This window comes from Scatophagus argus, chromosome 10 (assembly GCF_020382885.2).
Source record: "Scatophagus argus isolate fScaArg1 chromosome 10, fScaArg1.pri, whole genome shotgun sequence".
Classification (NCBI taxonomy): Eukaryota; Metazoa; Chordata; class Actinopteri; family Scatophagidae; genus Scatophagus; species Scatophagus argus.
Window position 1 is genome coordinate 11,957,217 of NC_058502.1, and position 16,623 is coordinate 11,973,839.

Sequence of the window (16,623 nt, forward strand, 5' to 3'; positions counted from 1 at the left end):
ATGAGACATTTCACCCAAATTGAGAAAAAGAAAGTTGCCTCAAGGCACATAGTCATTAATTAATTCTGGTCTGATTTATCCGAGTTTTGATATCTGTCTCTGAGAACTGCGTTTTACTGGTGGTGCTCAAAGCATTGCAAAATTACATTTTAGATATTCGGCAATTGCTACTATGGATAATCAAACAGTGAACAATTTTCAGATCTTCCACCGAAAAGAGATGCTGCTGTTCAATTTTCCAGTTTCGTGAGCACCACAAATTTATTATTAATTAAATCAAGGGTTGATAGAGCATTGCTAGTAAGTAAAAGAAAATCATAATTTTGAGAGGACTGACCCTTTAAGCAACTTTTTTTTTATGCATGCAGGTATTTTGTCTTCACTGTGTCCAAAGTTGGCTTCACTGACAAAAGTCTTTGCTGTCTGTGTTTATTTAGCGTCAGACAAACTGCAGTCAAGAAATCAGGGTGGCTGCCATCGATGGCACAGAAACCTCCTGATGAAGACAGGTTGCCATGGGGACTGCTGCCAAGCAGAGGCCCAAGCCATCCTCTTGGGGGGGGGGGGGGGCAAGCACGTCGAGGCAGGTCATTCATAAGCAGAGACAAAGGGAAGGAAACGACAAGACCAGCTTCGACCATTAACAGGCTGCCAGACACACACACACACACAGCCCAATACAAACACTTAAAAATAAGGGGGAAAAAAAATAACCTTTCAATCTTTCAGCCAAAAAGTCAAAAGTTGAAAGAGTTAATTTGCTTGCTTTGTGGCACGCAAAGTCTTAGAATACCAGAACAGGTTTACAAGACAATCAATCTGCAGCAGATGAAAAGGGGAAAATGCTGTACATCGAATACTAACAAAGTGAAAAACATGTGGGATTGCTGTGATTTATAGGTTTAATGATAGTGCACATTATTTATTCAAGATCTCCTTCCCCCAAACCATTTTTTCTTCTAACATTGAGTTCCCGTTCCCTAAGCATCAAGCGATCAACAAACAGAAAACACAGCATCCCTCCAACACAAACACAGAACAGGCAGCTCTGCATCAACACATAGCTGAAGCCGCTCTTTTATCTACAGTCAAAGCCATATAAAGAACGTAATCCCTCGTGCAGGCCTGTCATCCACACATTAGCACACAGAGATGTAATTATAGTGTTATTCTGTGTGTGTTTGTGTCTAATTAGTGTTTCCCTCATTTTTTCTTGCTCTTGTGTGTGTGCGCACATATGTATTTGTGTCATCCAGTCAAACAGCCAGCTTGTGTGTGTGTGCAGGGTTTGTGTATGTCAGCATACCCGTCGTCAAGCATTAACACGAAAATTAAAGATCTTAAAGGAGGATGAGACACACCCCCTCTCCGATCCTTTGCCAGGGTTTCCTCGGCTCCCCTGTAGTGCAGGTACTACCACACCCATCCCTCCTCCTCCTTCATACCCCCCGGGGAGATACACAAGGGAAAACCTCTCTCCTAACCGTCCCCTCACCCCACCATGTCACACTACACGTTAGCCATTAATGAAAGCAACACCCCTTCAAACAAGCTTGTGTTGTGGCCGACATTTGTTTGTGGCAGCAACAAGCAACACGGTAATCAAAAACCGCAAAATACCCCTTCGCCTCCTCCTCCCCCGACAGCCCATCCTGAGCCCAAACCAGATGCTATTCCCCGGGGCCAGCTATCAGGCTAACTGCTCTGTACGCCTCCAACTCCGCTCACCTATCCCTATTTTTTTCTCCATGCCGCGGTCCTTCCTTCCTCTTGCTCTCCCACTGCGAAAAGACACTAATTACAGACACGGATGAGTAGATTACAGATCTGAAGCGCAGTGGAAGTGGGATGAGGAGAAGTCAGGGGTGGTGGGCTGGGGGCAACAGGTCGTTAACAGTGATGAATGTAACTCTATTTTCACTGTTATTGTTCACTGATGTTCTGCACAGCGCCTCTCACCTCTGCGCCGCAGTTCCCATGCCTGCTCGTCAGTGCCATCCATCACAGGCAGCTTTAACTAACTCTAACTATCTCTAATCATCTCTAATCAATTCCAATTATCTCTTCTCAGCCTCTCATGCATCAGTGTCTCTGGTATCTCTCAGGCATGGGAAGAGAAAGAGAAGCGGGGGTGTAGATAAAGATCTTGGATCTCAGAACAGACAGCAGAACATGTGATTCAATAACACATTAATGTGCACTACCACAGTCGTCTATAGTGTACATGAAAAAAGAAATACTGCACATTTTTAATCTTTGGCAGAATTATTGCAAATATAACAAGTAAGTATTTGTAAACATGAACGTGTTCTCTTTTTCCAGAGTCCAGAGAAAATTTTTAGGAACCTGTGTTTTAGCAAGAACACTTGCATTAATTCACCATCTTCACTTTGTAGCAAAAACTCGTTACCCTGTTAGCTTAATGACTACATAGGATTCAACAGTCCTCTGCTCATTTAACTGACAGCCTTTCATTAACTCGGATAGCTTTTCCTCAAAAGTTTAATGAGAGCAACAGTGTCATCTATTAGCCCTCCCTCTTCTGTCCCCATCTTTCTTTCTGTTTGTCCTCTCAGGGAGTGTCTAAGACAAATAGCCACTTTGTTATGCAAGCTTTTCCTAAAACCCTCACTCCAGACTGAGCAAAAAGAGAGAAAGAGGAGAGTATGGTGGCGAGGAAGAGTGTAAAAAGTGCAGAAAAGGGGAAGGGGGCAATTAATCCTGCGTCCAAGAGGAGAGAAACCATCTGGGTTTGTGCTCCACCTGAGGGCAGCAGGATTTCACATTAACCTTTCTTGTTAGGATCATAAAGGCAGACCCTAACAAGCGCCGGTGAGCACCATGAGCAAGTGCAAAGATCCCCACACAAATACATATACAACCATAGAGTCTCTGTCTCTCTCTGTCATCTTCAGACACACACACACACACACACACACACACACACAAATGCTCACATGAACTAGCAGGGAAAGTCTTCCCCTGGGAGCTGAGAACCTTTTAAGTCCATTAAAAGCTGCTGGCGGGAGCGAGACAAGGCTGTAACCTAACCGCATCAGACTGGAACCAGAACCCATGGTGTGGCCCCGGCACACCACTCAGGAGTTAAGAAACACATTAGGAAAAGCCTTTGTCTTCTACTGCTGCTCCTGATCCCACGCTACTAGACCTAATTTTTAACAAGCACTTGAAGTCTTTCATAAAAATGTCAATCAAACACAGGCACCATAAAGAATGCATTATTTTTAATTCCATGGTCCTGGATTGTACATTTGTTTTTGCTGCTAAAGAATGTATGACACTTCCACACCTGAAAAGCTTCAAGGTCCATTACGGCTCTCTTTTATCCAGCCAAGGATAAAGAACAAATGAGTGTATACACAGACACATAGCGAATCGATTAAGCAATGTTAAACAAAGTCTCATTCTCCAGAACGTGGCAGAGAAGCCGGCGCTAGGTTTAGAATAATGAGCGTGAAGTTAGATTGGATGAAACAGGGGAGCTGTGTTAGCACAATCCTCTGGCTGTTGGCAGAGCCCGCTGCTCCAGATGGACTAATCACGCTTGTTCAAGGCCATCCGCTGGTCTGGAAGGCTTCGGTCTGCTCTGTGTCTGTTCCAGCAAGACAGACAACTCAGTGCTGCTCTGCGTTAGCAAGCAACAAGCAGGCCAGCCTTGCCCCAAAGGATGAGACTTTGCCCTCAAGCCCTACAGGTTGGTTTTGGCATAATGATAGGTGACGTGAGAAGATAGTTGCAAGGAAGTGACAGATAGATTCAAGATGGTGTTAAACACTGAACACAAGACAAACAGACGGAGGGCTGGGGCCCGGGATCACGGGTTAGTGGTACCACTGTGTGGGAGAGAAATGATTTTTCCATGTCCCAGTGTTTCATTATTCCCAGATGCCTCAGGTAATCTGAACTGGAATAATGGGAGTTGGAATGATCAGCTAGCAACTGGGACACTGATTATACCCTTCTCAAAAAGGAAAAAAAAAACATTGAGCCTTGTTGCAGATGGGAATAAAAGTTTAGCACTACTGTGGGATTGTCTCACTGCATGTGGCGCATGAGTGTAACAATGATTGGGTGTATGACAGTACGGGATTGGCCTTAACAAGTGGAAACAGAATGAAAACCGTGATGACACATTTCATTCATACTATGCAGTCCACTGGCAGAGTGAACTTCTGTGACATAAAACGACCTCATTAAGTAACACAGACATCCTCTCACCTTGGACAGAATTCAAAGTCTAATTTGTTCCTCATTGCAAGTCCCAGTGTCACACCAGCTCCCTGTCACCAGTGGCAGACAGGCCAGCACACTGAAACTGCAGATGACTTGGCATGAAGGCCCAGTGATGTGCAAAGAACTCAGATTTCCACTCATCCAGTTAAAGACAATAAGTGGTACGTGGTAGTGGAACACTCAGAGTGCACTTCACACACCTCACCAAATAAGTCAGCATGTTAATGAGACCTGATGGCATTCCAGCAAGTGTAATTGAAGCTTAACTGGCCTTTAATTGTGTTTAAACCAAACCAAAATAAACCTTCATCAGACTGACAGAAACCATGCTGTGAAGTATATTGTTGCAATACATAAAATCTCTGGGTAACATTGGTGGCTTGCATGATAACAAAAAGACAAAAGGAAATGGTGTTTGCACTGACAGAGCAAAAGCAAGCGTGTGCTCAATTGAAATAAAAAAGTGAATGTACTTACAGTCGAGACAGGGCAGGGTTCTTCTGAAACAGCATCTCAGGAAGCTGCTGTAGTTGATTACGGTTCAGCCGCCTGCGGCAGGGAAAACATATGATCAGCGAGTGAGTTTGTGTGTGTGTCTATGCGTGTGTGTGCCCTTGTGTAGGTTGTGAATAATTTCTGCTAGCTGCCGTAGAATCGGTTTAGCCACAGGCTATTGTGTTTCATTGTGCTCTGAATGTCACATAAATATCCAAACTGAAAGTTCAGGGGAATTGAACTTCTAGTCAGAGACAGCGCTGTAAATTATCTCTGCACAGTTAAATTACAACGCTGCGCCTAGTAGAATTCAGTGCCCTGCTGACTTTCCCAGAGCAACGGAATAGCAACATTCCTATTTAAACAAATGAATTACATCCACCACTTATCGGAACACAACCAGATTTTATCTGGGCTGAACCATCAAAACAAGATGTTTCTAAATAAAATTAAAAGAAATGGATAAGCCTATTCAAGCCTAAGGAAGCAGTGACAAGAATGGTGGTTGGCAACAGACTCCATGTCCAACAACTAACGTCCAAGACTGGCAGGCTTTATGCAAATACAACAATTAAGTCAATGAGGAACAGACTGTTGCTAATCTGTTGGAAACCACAACTTTCTTCTTCTTGAATGGCACATTGGAGGCACATGGGAGTGAATGCAGTGGCTGTGGCAGAGAGAGGCTGCAAATCTGAAAGGCAGTCTGTTGCCGTTCCTTCACACACATTTAGACAGATGTTGGGATCTGTGCCACTCACTGTATAGACCGAGAACAGTGCTTGGTCAGCTGAGGTGGAGATTTAGTGCATGATGGGCATTAATGGTCTGCTGCCACTCTGTTCACACTGCACTATACCTGCTGGTGGGTTTGTGGCTTTTAAACATTAGAGAAAAGAGCAGTTTAAATTCCACATTGGTCTGGCACATGGCTATATCTTCCCAATGTTTGGAATCACTTGAATATGGTGGAGGAGGGAAGGCAAGCTGTACACGGGCCTCTAGTTTGGTAATGTAAATTGTTAATGTGGGTTTCAGATCAGGGGAAAGTCTTTTAAAAGTTAACCACTATGTGTGCATGACGGCATGTGTCCATAAAGTCATCTGCTGTGCAGGTTTCCATGTGGGTAGCACTATTGATTTACTAATGAGATGGTTTAGGTGTGGTTGACTGTGTTTGTCTGTGTGTTTTCCCATTCAGTTTACAAGCTGTCGAGGAGTCCTGGTGCTGTCCAGATGAGTGAGGGTCTGCGGTGGTAGGGTGGGGGGCTCTTAAGCCCACATATCCCACTGAGGGCATTCCTGTCAGGCAAAGCTAATAAAAAATACTCCCAAGCCACGGTGTACCCTCTCAGCACCATCCAACCACAATGGAATGACAGGGAAGTGCCTCACACTTGATACACCATTTACGGTCAGTTTCTCCTGTTAGTGTCATTACACTCAACTAATACAAGTACTTTATACAGACCGAAGGGTGGGATTTTCATTTGAAGTTCAAGTTTAGGAAAGGCATAAAAAATTTGTTATTTCTGGTCAGCCCGGGTGGTACTCACAGTCTCTCCAGCTCCTTCATGTCATCAAAAGCCCCACGCTCGATCACAGTAATCTGATTCTCCATCAGTTGCCTGCAGAAAGAGGACAGAGAGAGCCTTAGAGATTATGTGATACAGTGTGGCTTTGACTTCTTTACGAGTCTGTAGAAGGTCACTCAGGCTTTAACAAAGTATCAAGGGCTTTGGGGTTTGGGTGGCGAGACTTCTTGCAATAAGTATATTTGAGCTGGGTGCAGTTTATTGAACCCCCCTCTCTCTCTCTCTCTCTTTCACACACCACACACACAGGGCAGTGGTGTGGACTGGGGGCACAGTGTGGAATCTTGGCAAAAGAAAGATTTATAGCAGCCAGGAAAGTTTCTAAGGTGGCTCAGAAAGTGTGCGTCCAGGCTCTGGTGTGGTCCTCTGGGTGTAGCGGCTGGGTGGAGACAAGACGAAAGGTAGGCAGGGGGTCAGAGAGTGTGAGAGGGAAAACTAACAGGGGCTCCAAGGTTTTTCACAATTGGCACAATCAAGGGAAAGTAGGCCATGTGTGGATGTGTGCCTCTTGGATAGCATAGTTGGACAGTATCAGAGTTGCAGGCAGTACATCAAGGCTATTAGTTGTACACAAACAAACAGAGATGCACACAAACATACTGTACACACACAGAAGCAGGAATACACCCCTTCCTCAATTCCATTGCCAAAGCTAACGCACAAAAAAGAGGCTTGGATGGTTTTGGAAGTGTTACAATAACACAAGGCCAGGCAGGAGAGAGAAGCATCCAGCGGCTTCAGAAGCAACAAGAGCTTTCCTTCATTACGTATACAACTGTTCTGTGTTGAAGGCAACCTCTCATGTCTCCTGTGAGGCCGTGCCGCGCTGCAAGTCAGCAGTCTGGGCTTCCTCCCCATCGAATATAAATGCTAATCACTGTTCACACTCCATAAACATAGAGAGAAAAGTGCAATTCACCTCTGATCTCTTTCTCATGAATTTAGATGGAAGTCCAAAAAAACCATGATGAGTACTTTTGAATTGAGAAAACTTTTTTTTTTTTTTACAGACAGTCTGAGGGCATGTAGCCTTCAATCTTTCTGATCCTTTCCTTTCTACTTTTTCCCAATTGCTTCTCTGTTGTTCTGTTTTCTCACATATACACACAAACTTTGCTGATCTGGACGAGTCAAGCACCCAGTGCCAAGGAAATGGAGGTATATCAGCTGTGTTGATTTTAAACTGACAGGATGGACGGCAGCTGACTGTAAAGATAAACCTCTGTTCCTGTTTGGCTCCTTCCGAGGGCTGCCCAGGGGTCAGCGGGATCAGAGGTCAAGCCTTTGTTAGTCTTAACGTTGTTGCCTTACAAAGGTCACCCCCCAATACACAGACAGAGACAAAATTTGCACCTATGCCATGTAAATCATGTATCATGCATATGGTTGGCTGACATTTCAGAAACTCAACAGTCTGTGTGTGTGTTTGTTTAGTGTGTTTAGTGTAGCACAGTGGTGGCAGTGAGGAAATCAGGGGCTTTACAGCAAGGGAAGTTCTGTCTTAAGTACCACTGCAAAGAGTTGTTTCCTTCTTACTTGCTTGTGACAAGCTGCCGACATGAAGGCATTTAACCTCTACATGGGGGTAAGAAGGTGGTGCACGAAAGAAGGCATGCATAGGAAGACAGAAGCGGACAAGGAGCAGTGGGAACAAGTGACCTGAAGCTCAGAAAAGAAGGGAAAGATGGGGGATGGGCGAGTAACGATTAGGCTTGAAAATAGTGTGGCTTTGCTGGATATTTGGAATTATGTGCAGCTCATGTTACATCTGAAACATGTTCAGGTCTACACGGCTTCCTCTCTGGCAGTGTTTTTAACACCTATGGCACTACTCACAAGTATGTGTGCACACATGCTCACATGTAGACATTTTTCAACTACTTTAATATCTGAAATCAGAAGTGCTGTTTAATTTCAACACAGAGGGAGTCAATGACTTCACCTGAATGTGTTAACTGTGTTGAGAGCCTATTTAGGACTGGAGCTTGTGTACACATTACATGTTGATGTGTGGGAACAGAGGGCAAGTGAGTGTGTCTCTGTCTAAGGGACAATAAGTGCTAATACAACGGACAGAATACAGTGAGAGAGAAGTCCATTACTTCACTTGCTGCAGTCACTCAGTAGCTTAATGTACTCTGGAGTAGGACTCTTGACAGAAGCATCTCCACTTCACTGGGTTTATGCTAATTTGAGCGGCAAGTCTGTACGACTTGTGAGCTGCAAGGTTAGATACAGCTCAGGTATGCGTGAATAGATAAAGTCAGACACTGACATGCACCACAGATACACATACAAGCATCTCATCATCGCACATGAACATGAAGACAAGTACTTACAGAACTCTGATGTACTTGAGTCCAGCAAAGTCACTCTTGGTGATGCGTGTGAGGTTATTCCCGTTCAGCTCCCTGCAAAGACAGACACGCAAACATATTTGAATAATTCATCTTTATTCTCCCTCTGAACCTGTTAAGCCTTATGACTAAAGGAGCAGAGAGTGGCGAGGAGCCATCTTTGCCTACTGATACCTGAAGCAACACACACAACCACACACTTCAGGCACACCAGGTGCACACACACACACACACACACAGTGCCCCAAGCTGTTTGCTGAAGCATGCCTCTGGTATAATGCTGGTGTCTTTATGAAATACTAATTGCTTTAGATGTGAAATGTAATGTATTTTGACTCGCAGAATCAGAAATGTTGTGTGAAAGGGAAGTTCATGCTCTGTGCTAACTCCACTGGGAGATATTAAGAAGTCCTATTAAAATGGAAACCACATTTGAGCTGGCTGTTTGTCTTTCTATTCCAGCCCTCTCCCACCAACACCCTCAACCCCCCTCCCTCTCTGTCTGCCTTGTCCTTATACTATTGGTGGGGATTAGCAGGAGGCAGCAAAGGGGATTTGGGTAGGGCCACAAGGCCAGAAAGCTAAGTGCTGTGAATATAATGGCAGCAGCTTCCCTGCTGGGAGCTGGCCATCACTGCAGAACAAAGTAGAGAAAATTTTGTTCAAAAAAGAGGGGGTTTGACTTCACTATTGATATCTTTCAAGTTAACCATCATCTGATGGCTGACAATATTTTTTTTTTCTGAGGGGTAGTGTATTTGAACTTGACTGTGGCATCCTCAGAGATTTGATGGATTCAGGTACCTGTGCTGATGTAAGAAAAGTTTGTATTGTCCTTTGTTGTTGCAGAAGACTGAGAAAGATTCACATTCATATGCAGTAGCAGATTGTATTCTCTTGACAGAGAGAAAAGAAAACAGGCAAAGCACGCAAAAGTTTCTCTGTGCTACTATATTTTCGAAGTGCTATGGGTCCACCCTACCCTGACCCACCAAAACCCCACCCCCACCCACCCCAAAGCAAAACCAAAAAACTGTTTCCAAATCTACACCGAAAGCGCTGGTTTCTCTCCCTCACTCGCTCTCTCCTTCTCTCGTCTAATGACCACTCCAGGGACTGCAGCGCTATGCAGTACGAAAGAGAACGGTCATTATAGACAGATGGTGTGTGTGTGTGTGTGTGTGTGTGTGTGTGTACACAGGTGCATCGACAGGCCAAGTGACACGGCCACGGGAAATAAATAATGGACTGAGCTTCATTAGCCTGGGCTCCAATACACACACATGTGGTGCTCATTACAGGTGCTTACGCAGATAGGCGCACATACGCACCCACACACACTTTCTGGATTCACAATGTCTTATCTACAGGGTGGTCATTGCTAATCACACCCGGAGGACAAAAAAAAAAAAGAGGAAGATAGAGGGAAGAAAGAAGAGAGGGAAAGATGGTTCAAGTGAGTGGTGGTGGTGGGGGAGAGACAATGACTCACACATAAACAAGTGAAACCACACTTTTCTCCCCCAGCAGTGAGGTCCCTTTACCCTGTAATAAGAGACATGCCATAGTTTCTGCATATTGACTAATCAAAGCTGTTGTGCAGCAACATCTCAAAGTGTTCTTTTAGAGCTGGTGACTGAACTAAATTTAGCTTGCTGTACCTGGAAACGTTTTTTAGACGGTGTTGCATTATCCCACTTAAAAGCACCCATCTTAAAAAAAACCATATTGGCCATGCACCTGTTCAGAAGCGCTGTGACATTTAGGCAATGCTCAAATGTCACCAGGAGCTTCTGATGCTTTAACTATTCAGGATCCACACTGTTTATGGCTTATTCTGACCTTTTCCATTGGCATTTTGCAACAGATACCATGCAATGTTTTCAAGTTCTTGAAACCTCCCAGGCAATAAATAGGTCCTTGGAAATTGCTCAGGTAATAACATTCCCTCTATAGCTCATCTGCTACAAGGATTGATGGCTTGTGCATGTTGACATGACCATCGGCAGTTAAACTATACTGAGCTCTAAATGGCACATTTATGAAGTTCACAGTCCCAAGCATGCAGCTCATGTAAAAAGGGAAATTTTACTAATAAAGTGCACACTGGGCTTTATGATCAGGCATATAGTGCTACAGCTCCTGGTGTTTGACCCATCAGATGAGGTCTGCTGACCCAAGGGAGTATTCTGTCTCTGGGGAAACTTGCCAAGTTTCTCCCATCTGTGAGGATGTTCTGTTACTTTGGTTGATGGAAAGTAGCTGGGATTCACATCAGCTTTAGTAATTTTTGCATGTGCACACACAGACACACACACACATCATAGAACTTTGGCCTTAAGTTCTGCATAGATGAGCAAGTGTCGGGGAACCTACATCTTAAATACATCTTAAAAGAATATGGACTCTAGACATGCATTAAGTCTGGAACAGTGCTCATCTCTGTGTTGATTCTACATCTCTATGAGGGCTCTGTATGTTAAAGTAATATATAGTATCCATGCCTCAAAGAAAAAATCTGCTGTTTATTAGCTCCAATATCAGCCACTGCAATTTTCATTGTTTTACAATCAAAGGAAGCGTAGCAATGGCTTTTGGCACAGCAGCAAAAGCACATTCTCTCTTTCATAGACAGATGTTTTGCAGTACTGACTTTGTGCGGGTTTTCACATTACGGTACTTCAGTATTACTTTAAAAGCAGAAAAATTATTAGGTATGATTCCCAGTTCCTACAGCAAAGGATTTCCACCTCCAACTGCTTCAGTCAAATCCATTCCATCCTTTGGAAACTCTGTCAGGATTCCCAGTGCTGACACACTTCCTGCAGTGCAAACAGATTTATGACATCACTATCTAATCCCTCTTTATCTTCCGTCCAAAGTTGATTGATGCCTGAGAGTACTTCCTTGTGCACCTTCCCTCGGGTGGACAAGCGGCAGCTATGCTCCACCGCTCCACATCTCTATAATTCAAAGGGGCTCACAGCACTGCTACAATGCTGAAAAAGTCATTATGTTTATTTCTGCCAGCTGCTGGGGTCCCTCAGTTGAGGGCGACCTGGTTCAAACTGAGCAACGTTACACGAAATGAAACCCCAAGACTAGAAGGAGGATAAGCAAACACACTGGCCTTCCTAGAGATACACTCATGCAGATACAAATATTCACATGCGCTCTGTCTCTTAAATACATACACAAAAACCATATAAATATACTATAACAAGAAATGCACACAAGCACACCAGGCCAGAGCAAAAGAGCATAATGATCACAAGAGAAAACCGGTGTTGGCTGTACAGCTTTTCACCCAACTACATCAATTTATGTAGAAACACTGCAGAACTTAAATGAATATAAACACAGTGGGACAATGTGGGCTTGCAAAACAAGTTGCAGTACTCAGATATTTAAAAGAATGCATAATAAGGTATACCGCTTTATTTAAAGTTCACACTTCTCAGCTGTTCATTTATATTTCATCAGACTCTGTACTGTAAAGGTCTCAATACTGGGACTAGACATGTCTCATGAAAGGTGGGTCATTGTGTGTCACCAAACTTCAGTTTAATAGACTTTTACTTACTGGCACAGATTAACTGACAATATCAAACTTTGGGACAGGCAATAACGTCGCCAGGATTGCAAGTTTCGCAAACATAGTTAGCAGGCTAACAAAGCAGGGTTTCTCCTCGTCCTCTATTCCACATAGGCCCTCTTAAACTGCTGCTTATTTTCTTCTGCCATACAGTTAAAGAAGCAAGGACAAACTGAAACCAGCAGCATGATAACCCTTCATCTAGAGGTCAAATTAGACAATGGTGAGTCTGGCTATTTTGCAGGTCAAAGTTCATTCAGATTCTACACAAGGCCAGCAAATCACAATTTGACTGGAAGCAAGTGTCCCTCATCCTTTTCCACTTTAGACTTACATGACTTATTAATATACTTATTTTTTGCAGTGCAGTCATTCTATATTTCTGCTGTGAGCGCCACAGGACCATTTGTCCTGAACAGCTTTAGCCTGGCAGGGAAGGCAGATGCCAGCTGATTGAGGATCAGTGGCACAGTGCGATCCAAACTTCTCACTGTGGAAACAATGTGATGATTGGAAGCCCGAGGTCCTGTACAACCCAAGCCTGGCTGCTCATTAACCACAATCACATACTGATAATGCTAGTTGACCAGGCCAGTAAACACTCTTCCTAATTAATGAACTGAACAGGTTGAGAAGCTGCAGAAAGTGAAGCATTCCTCCTTCTCCAGACTCTACAACATATGGACGCGACAGCCGTGAAACACACAGGAGGAGAGAGAGGGTGGGGGGAGTCACTGAGAGACAGAAAGAAGACAGAGCTGCTCTGACAGTGTTGTTAGCTGCCTAAAAGCGACGGTGTGGAGCAGTGTGGTGGAGTGTTGCGAGTAGCCGGGGAGCTGTGAAGAGCTGACGGGCTGTCTGGGAAACGTCAGAGTAGAGATGAGGCCTGGTAGAGTATGAAGAGAATAAATGACCTACATACTAGTTGCTCCAACAAGCTACGGAACCAGGCAGTACCATTCAGGCTCAAAGACAGAAAGACTGAGGAAGTGAAAGAAAGGCAGAGAAAGAGAGAAAGAAAAAGCAGACCACCATGACCAAAATAACACACTCTTAAACCCAACTGGAACACTTCTATCCACACTAAGAGGTCAGATTTCTGCTCAGCTTGAACAAAACATTCCCTTCCATTGAAATGCGGCTTTCAGATGAGCAGTTAAGGCCCTCAACTGTACATTTTTAGTGTGTGTGTGCGTCAGCGAGTGTCTAAGTGTGTGTGTGCATAGACGTCTGAGAGTGTTTTCCCAGCTCCTGGGCTCCTCAAGGACTATTTACAGTTTTCATTCTGCTCAGTCAGGCCTCAGGAGCAAGATTACTGATAGGAAAGGTAAACATCGAGCCAGTCCTACACATTGGATTGGACTACACACACACACACACACACACACACACATACAACCCAGTATCAGAACTTTAACTTGTATAAGGTCCTGTCCATCTTGCAGAGCCACTCTCCTTCTATAAACAGCTACAGGTGAAAGCCAGGGACCGAACCCAAGCATCTGTCTTGTGCTGTTTTTACCAAAACAACCTTGACAAGGAGACGAAGAGTTTTTTGGGGTTTTTTTTTTGTTTGTTTGTTTTTTTGCATGTAACAGATGCTGCTGTAGGCAAAAAATAGGCAGACAGCAAGAACAACTGGGGGATGGGAAAACGAAAAGGCACACGGCCACTTTTTGATCACATGTAGATAACTTATGACAGTCTCTCATGCTGAAGTGAATCAATCAAAAATCTGTTCCAATGTGTGTTAGTGCCACAGGCTGGAAGAAGAACACACACGGTGCTGTAGTATAAGCAGAGACCGAAGGGTCTTTTATGGTTTATGCTGTATCTGTAGTTTGTTCAGTGACAGACGTAGGGGTTCTGTTGTGGCTTTGAGTCCGGCATGAAGGCATTTAGCCTGTATGAATGTGTACTTTGACTGTAAAGTGTATCATGTGGATAAAACATCTGCTATGCCACATCTATTATGTTCCAGTTATTCCACACAGAGGCCCGAGAAGACGTTTGCCTGACAGATGTGCGCTGACGACTGGCAATTTGATAGATGCTGCATGTGTTCTTGAATCTGTCTGTTGATCCCCAAGAATAAAGAACATTCCTGTGTTCAGCTCTCTCCTCCGGACTGAGCACACTGATATCTGAATTCCTCTGGCTCTGTACATACATTAGCTCATCTGTAGATGCACCTCAAAAGAATCAATCAAAAAAAAATTAATCTGCAGCTTTTTTTTAATACAGACTGCTGAATATTAGCTGGTTTAAGCTGATTAAATGTGACAATTTGCTTCTAGTCTGTGCCATGGATAAGAAAGACCTTGGATTCTTTCTGGAAAGATTAATCTTTTATTTTTGAGAATTAATAATAATCTAAGCAGAGAACACTCCAAACACTCCAATGTTGCACATGCTGAACATAGCACAAAGCCCCTTACATCTGGACTGCGGCGCATAATTTCCTTTCAAACTTGCATCACATCAAAAGCATCTTGACTAGCATGAAATGTGGATTATGAAGGCATATCTACGTCGGAAGAGTGTTCACTGATGTGCTTTTTAACACACACTCTCTCTTTCTCTCTCTCTCTCTCTCTCGCACACACACACACACACCACCCCCAACACTCTCTACTGCCAGCTACTCACCGGTGGGTTAAAAGGAAAGATGGACTTCTTAAAGATGAAAGGTGATCTAGGTGGATTCTCCAAATTCGATTTTCATGGTCTGCTGAGATACAGCCACTCATAGATAGGCGTGCAAAGCAATCATGCATGTACACTCATATATGCACATGCACGCACAGATATAAGCATGTCAGACACGCACAAGTGAAAAAAAATCAGTGCATGGTGTTGGACGGTATCCTCTGACACACACACACCTCACTGATGGGGTCAACGGGACAGGTGTGTGCCTTTCATGAGTGCAATTGAACACTTCCATAAAGTAGCAGAGCTCATCAGGAGAGGAGGGCAGTGGGTCTGGGATGAGTTTAGATGCATAACAGCTGGCTTTGATGCTCAGTAGTCTGGCACTGCTCTGCTTAGCCAAGCAACACACCTATGGTGAAATGTAGAAAGGTGGCTAAGTGCTTAAACCAGCTGAAAAGAGTACAGGGTGCCACAGGAGGAGCTTGGCCTACCAAAACTATATTACTACATACTTTGTCTGGCAGCTCCAAAAGAAGCTACACCGACCCACCTCAGTATTCAGTGCAAGAGAAAAGACCACAGCTGTGTAGTGCAGGCAATAAATTGAATCGACTGAGTCCCTGGCCTGTAATTTCACAATCCTTTGCTGAGTATAAACAATCTCTGAATGATCTTCATTCCAGACATTATCACTCCTCACGGGATTACCGGCTGTGTAGATGGATATATTAGACTGTAAAAAAGGACCTGAATGAAAGTGAGTCTCCCTCAGGGCTAAACCTATTTTGCCCCTTGTAATAAATAACATAATCTCGTTTATTCATTCATTAGCTTTGTGGTGAAGTTACATGACTCTTCACTCCTGCGCTCCTCCTGTGCAGTAATCCCTTCATTAGTGACTATCACCTTAGTTACTGTGCCAACCTCGCTTTGAATCCAGCTCCTGACTCCAACAACTCCACCCCTCACCCCACTTCTTTGTCTTTTCCCATCTTGCGCTCTCCACTTTAGTCACATAGCCAGAGCTGGCAGGCAGTAGCCAGGCTGTGCTCAGTCTTGTCAGGGTAAATTATGGATCAGGTGGCCGGTAAGCTGTCAGTTGTACTAGCGATGTGCTTTTGCCAAAAACGCAGCAGGCATTCCCTGGTACATGCACACACACCTCCCACATCAACCCCCCAAATACATAAACATGATTATAGAAGCGATGGAGCCCCTCATCTTCAACCACCAACCGAACCTCATGTGTTTTCATCTAACATTACTTATTCACAGCACGCATATGCAAGCAAATGCTCAAGTTTATGAACAAACACAACTGAGCATCAGATTTATACAGGCATGCACAAAAACACACACACACATATGGTGTGCAGCCTCCACCTTCCCTATTCTGGAACAGCTCCAACATGCCCTCAAATCTCGGTACAGGGTATTCTCTGCCACAGAAAAGACATCATCAATACACTGGCTATTTGTAATTAGATGAAGGTACGCATACACACAAAGCTTCTCCCCTTCCGCAAATCAACCCATTTACAGATGAGACACGCTTAATCTGAGCAGCGGAGCTGTTAGAGAGATGAAGCAGAGAAAGAAAAGGGCTGCAGGTGTGGTCAATACCTGTCCACCCAAAAACCTTAACTATCACCCTTTACTGTCTGGCTGCGGA

At 44.1% G+C, this 16,623-nt stretch overlaps 1 protein-coding gene across 2 annotated transcripts in view; it reads right to left on the reverse strand.

Moving 5' to 3' along the window:
• slit1a (slit homolog 1a (Drosophila)) overlaps positions 1-16,623 on the reverse strand; it is an 85,455-nt gene that overhangs the window by 65,648 nt on the left and 3,184 nt on the right. For both annotated transcript variants that reach the window (XM_046402558.1, XM_046402557.1), the window contains exons 2-4: positions 8,684-8,755; positions 6,306-6,377; positions 4,732-4,803 (exon numbers count right to left, since the gene is read on the reverse strand). In XM_046402558.1, coding sequence (XP_046258514.1) covers positions 4,732-4,803; positions 6,306-6,377; positions 8,684-8,755 — 216 coding nt within the window. The remainder of the gene's footprint in view (positions 1-4,731; positions 4,804-6,305; positions 6,378-8,683; positions 8,756-16,623) is intronic.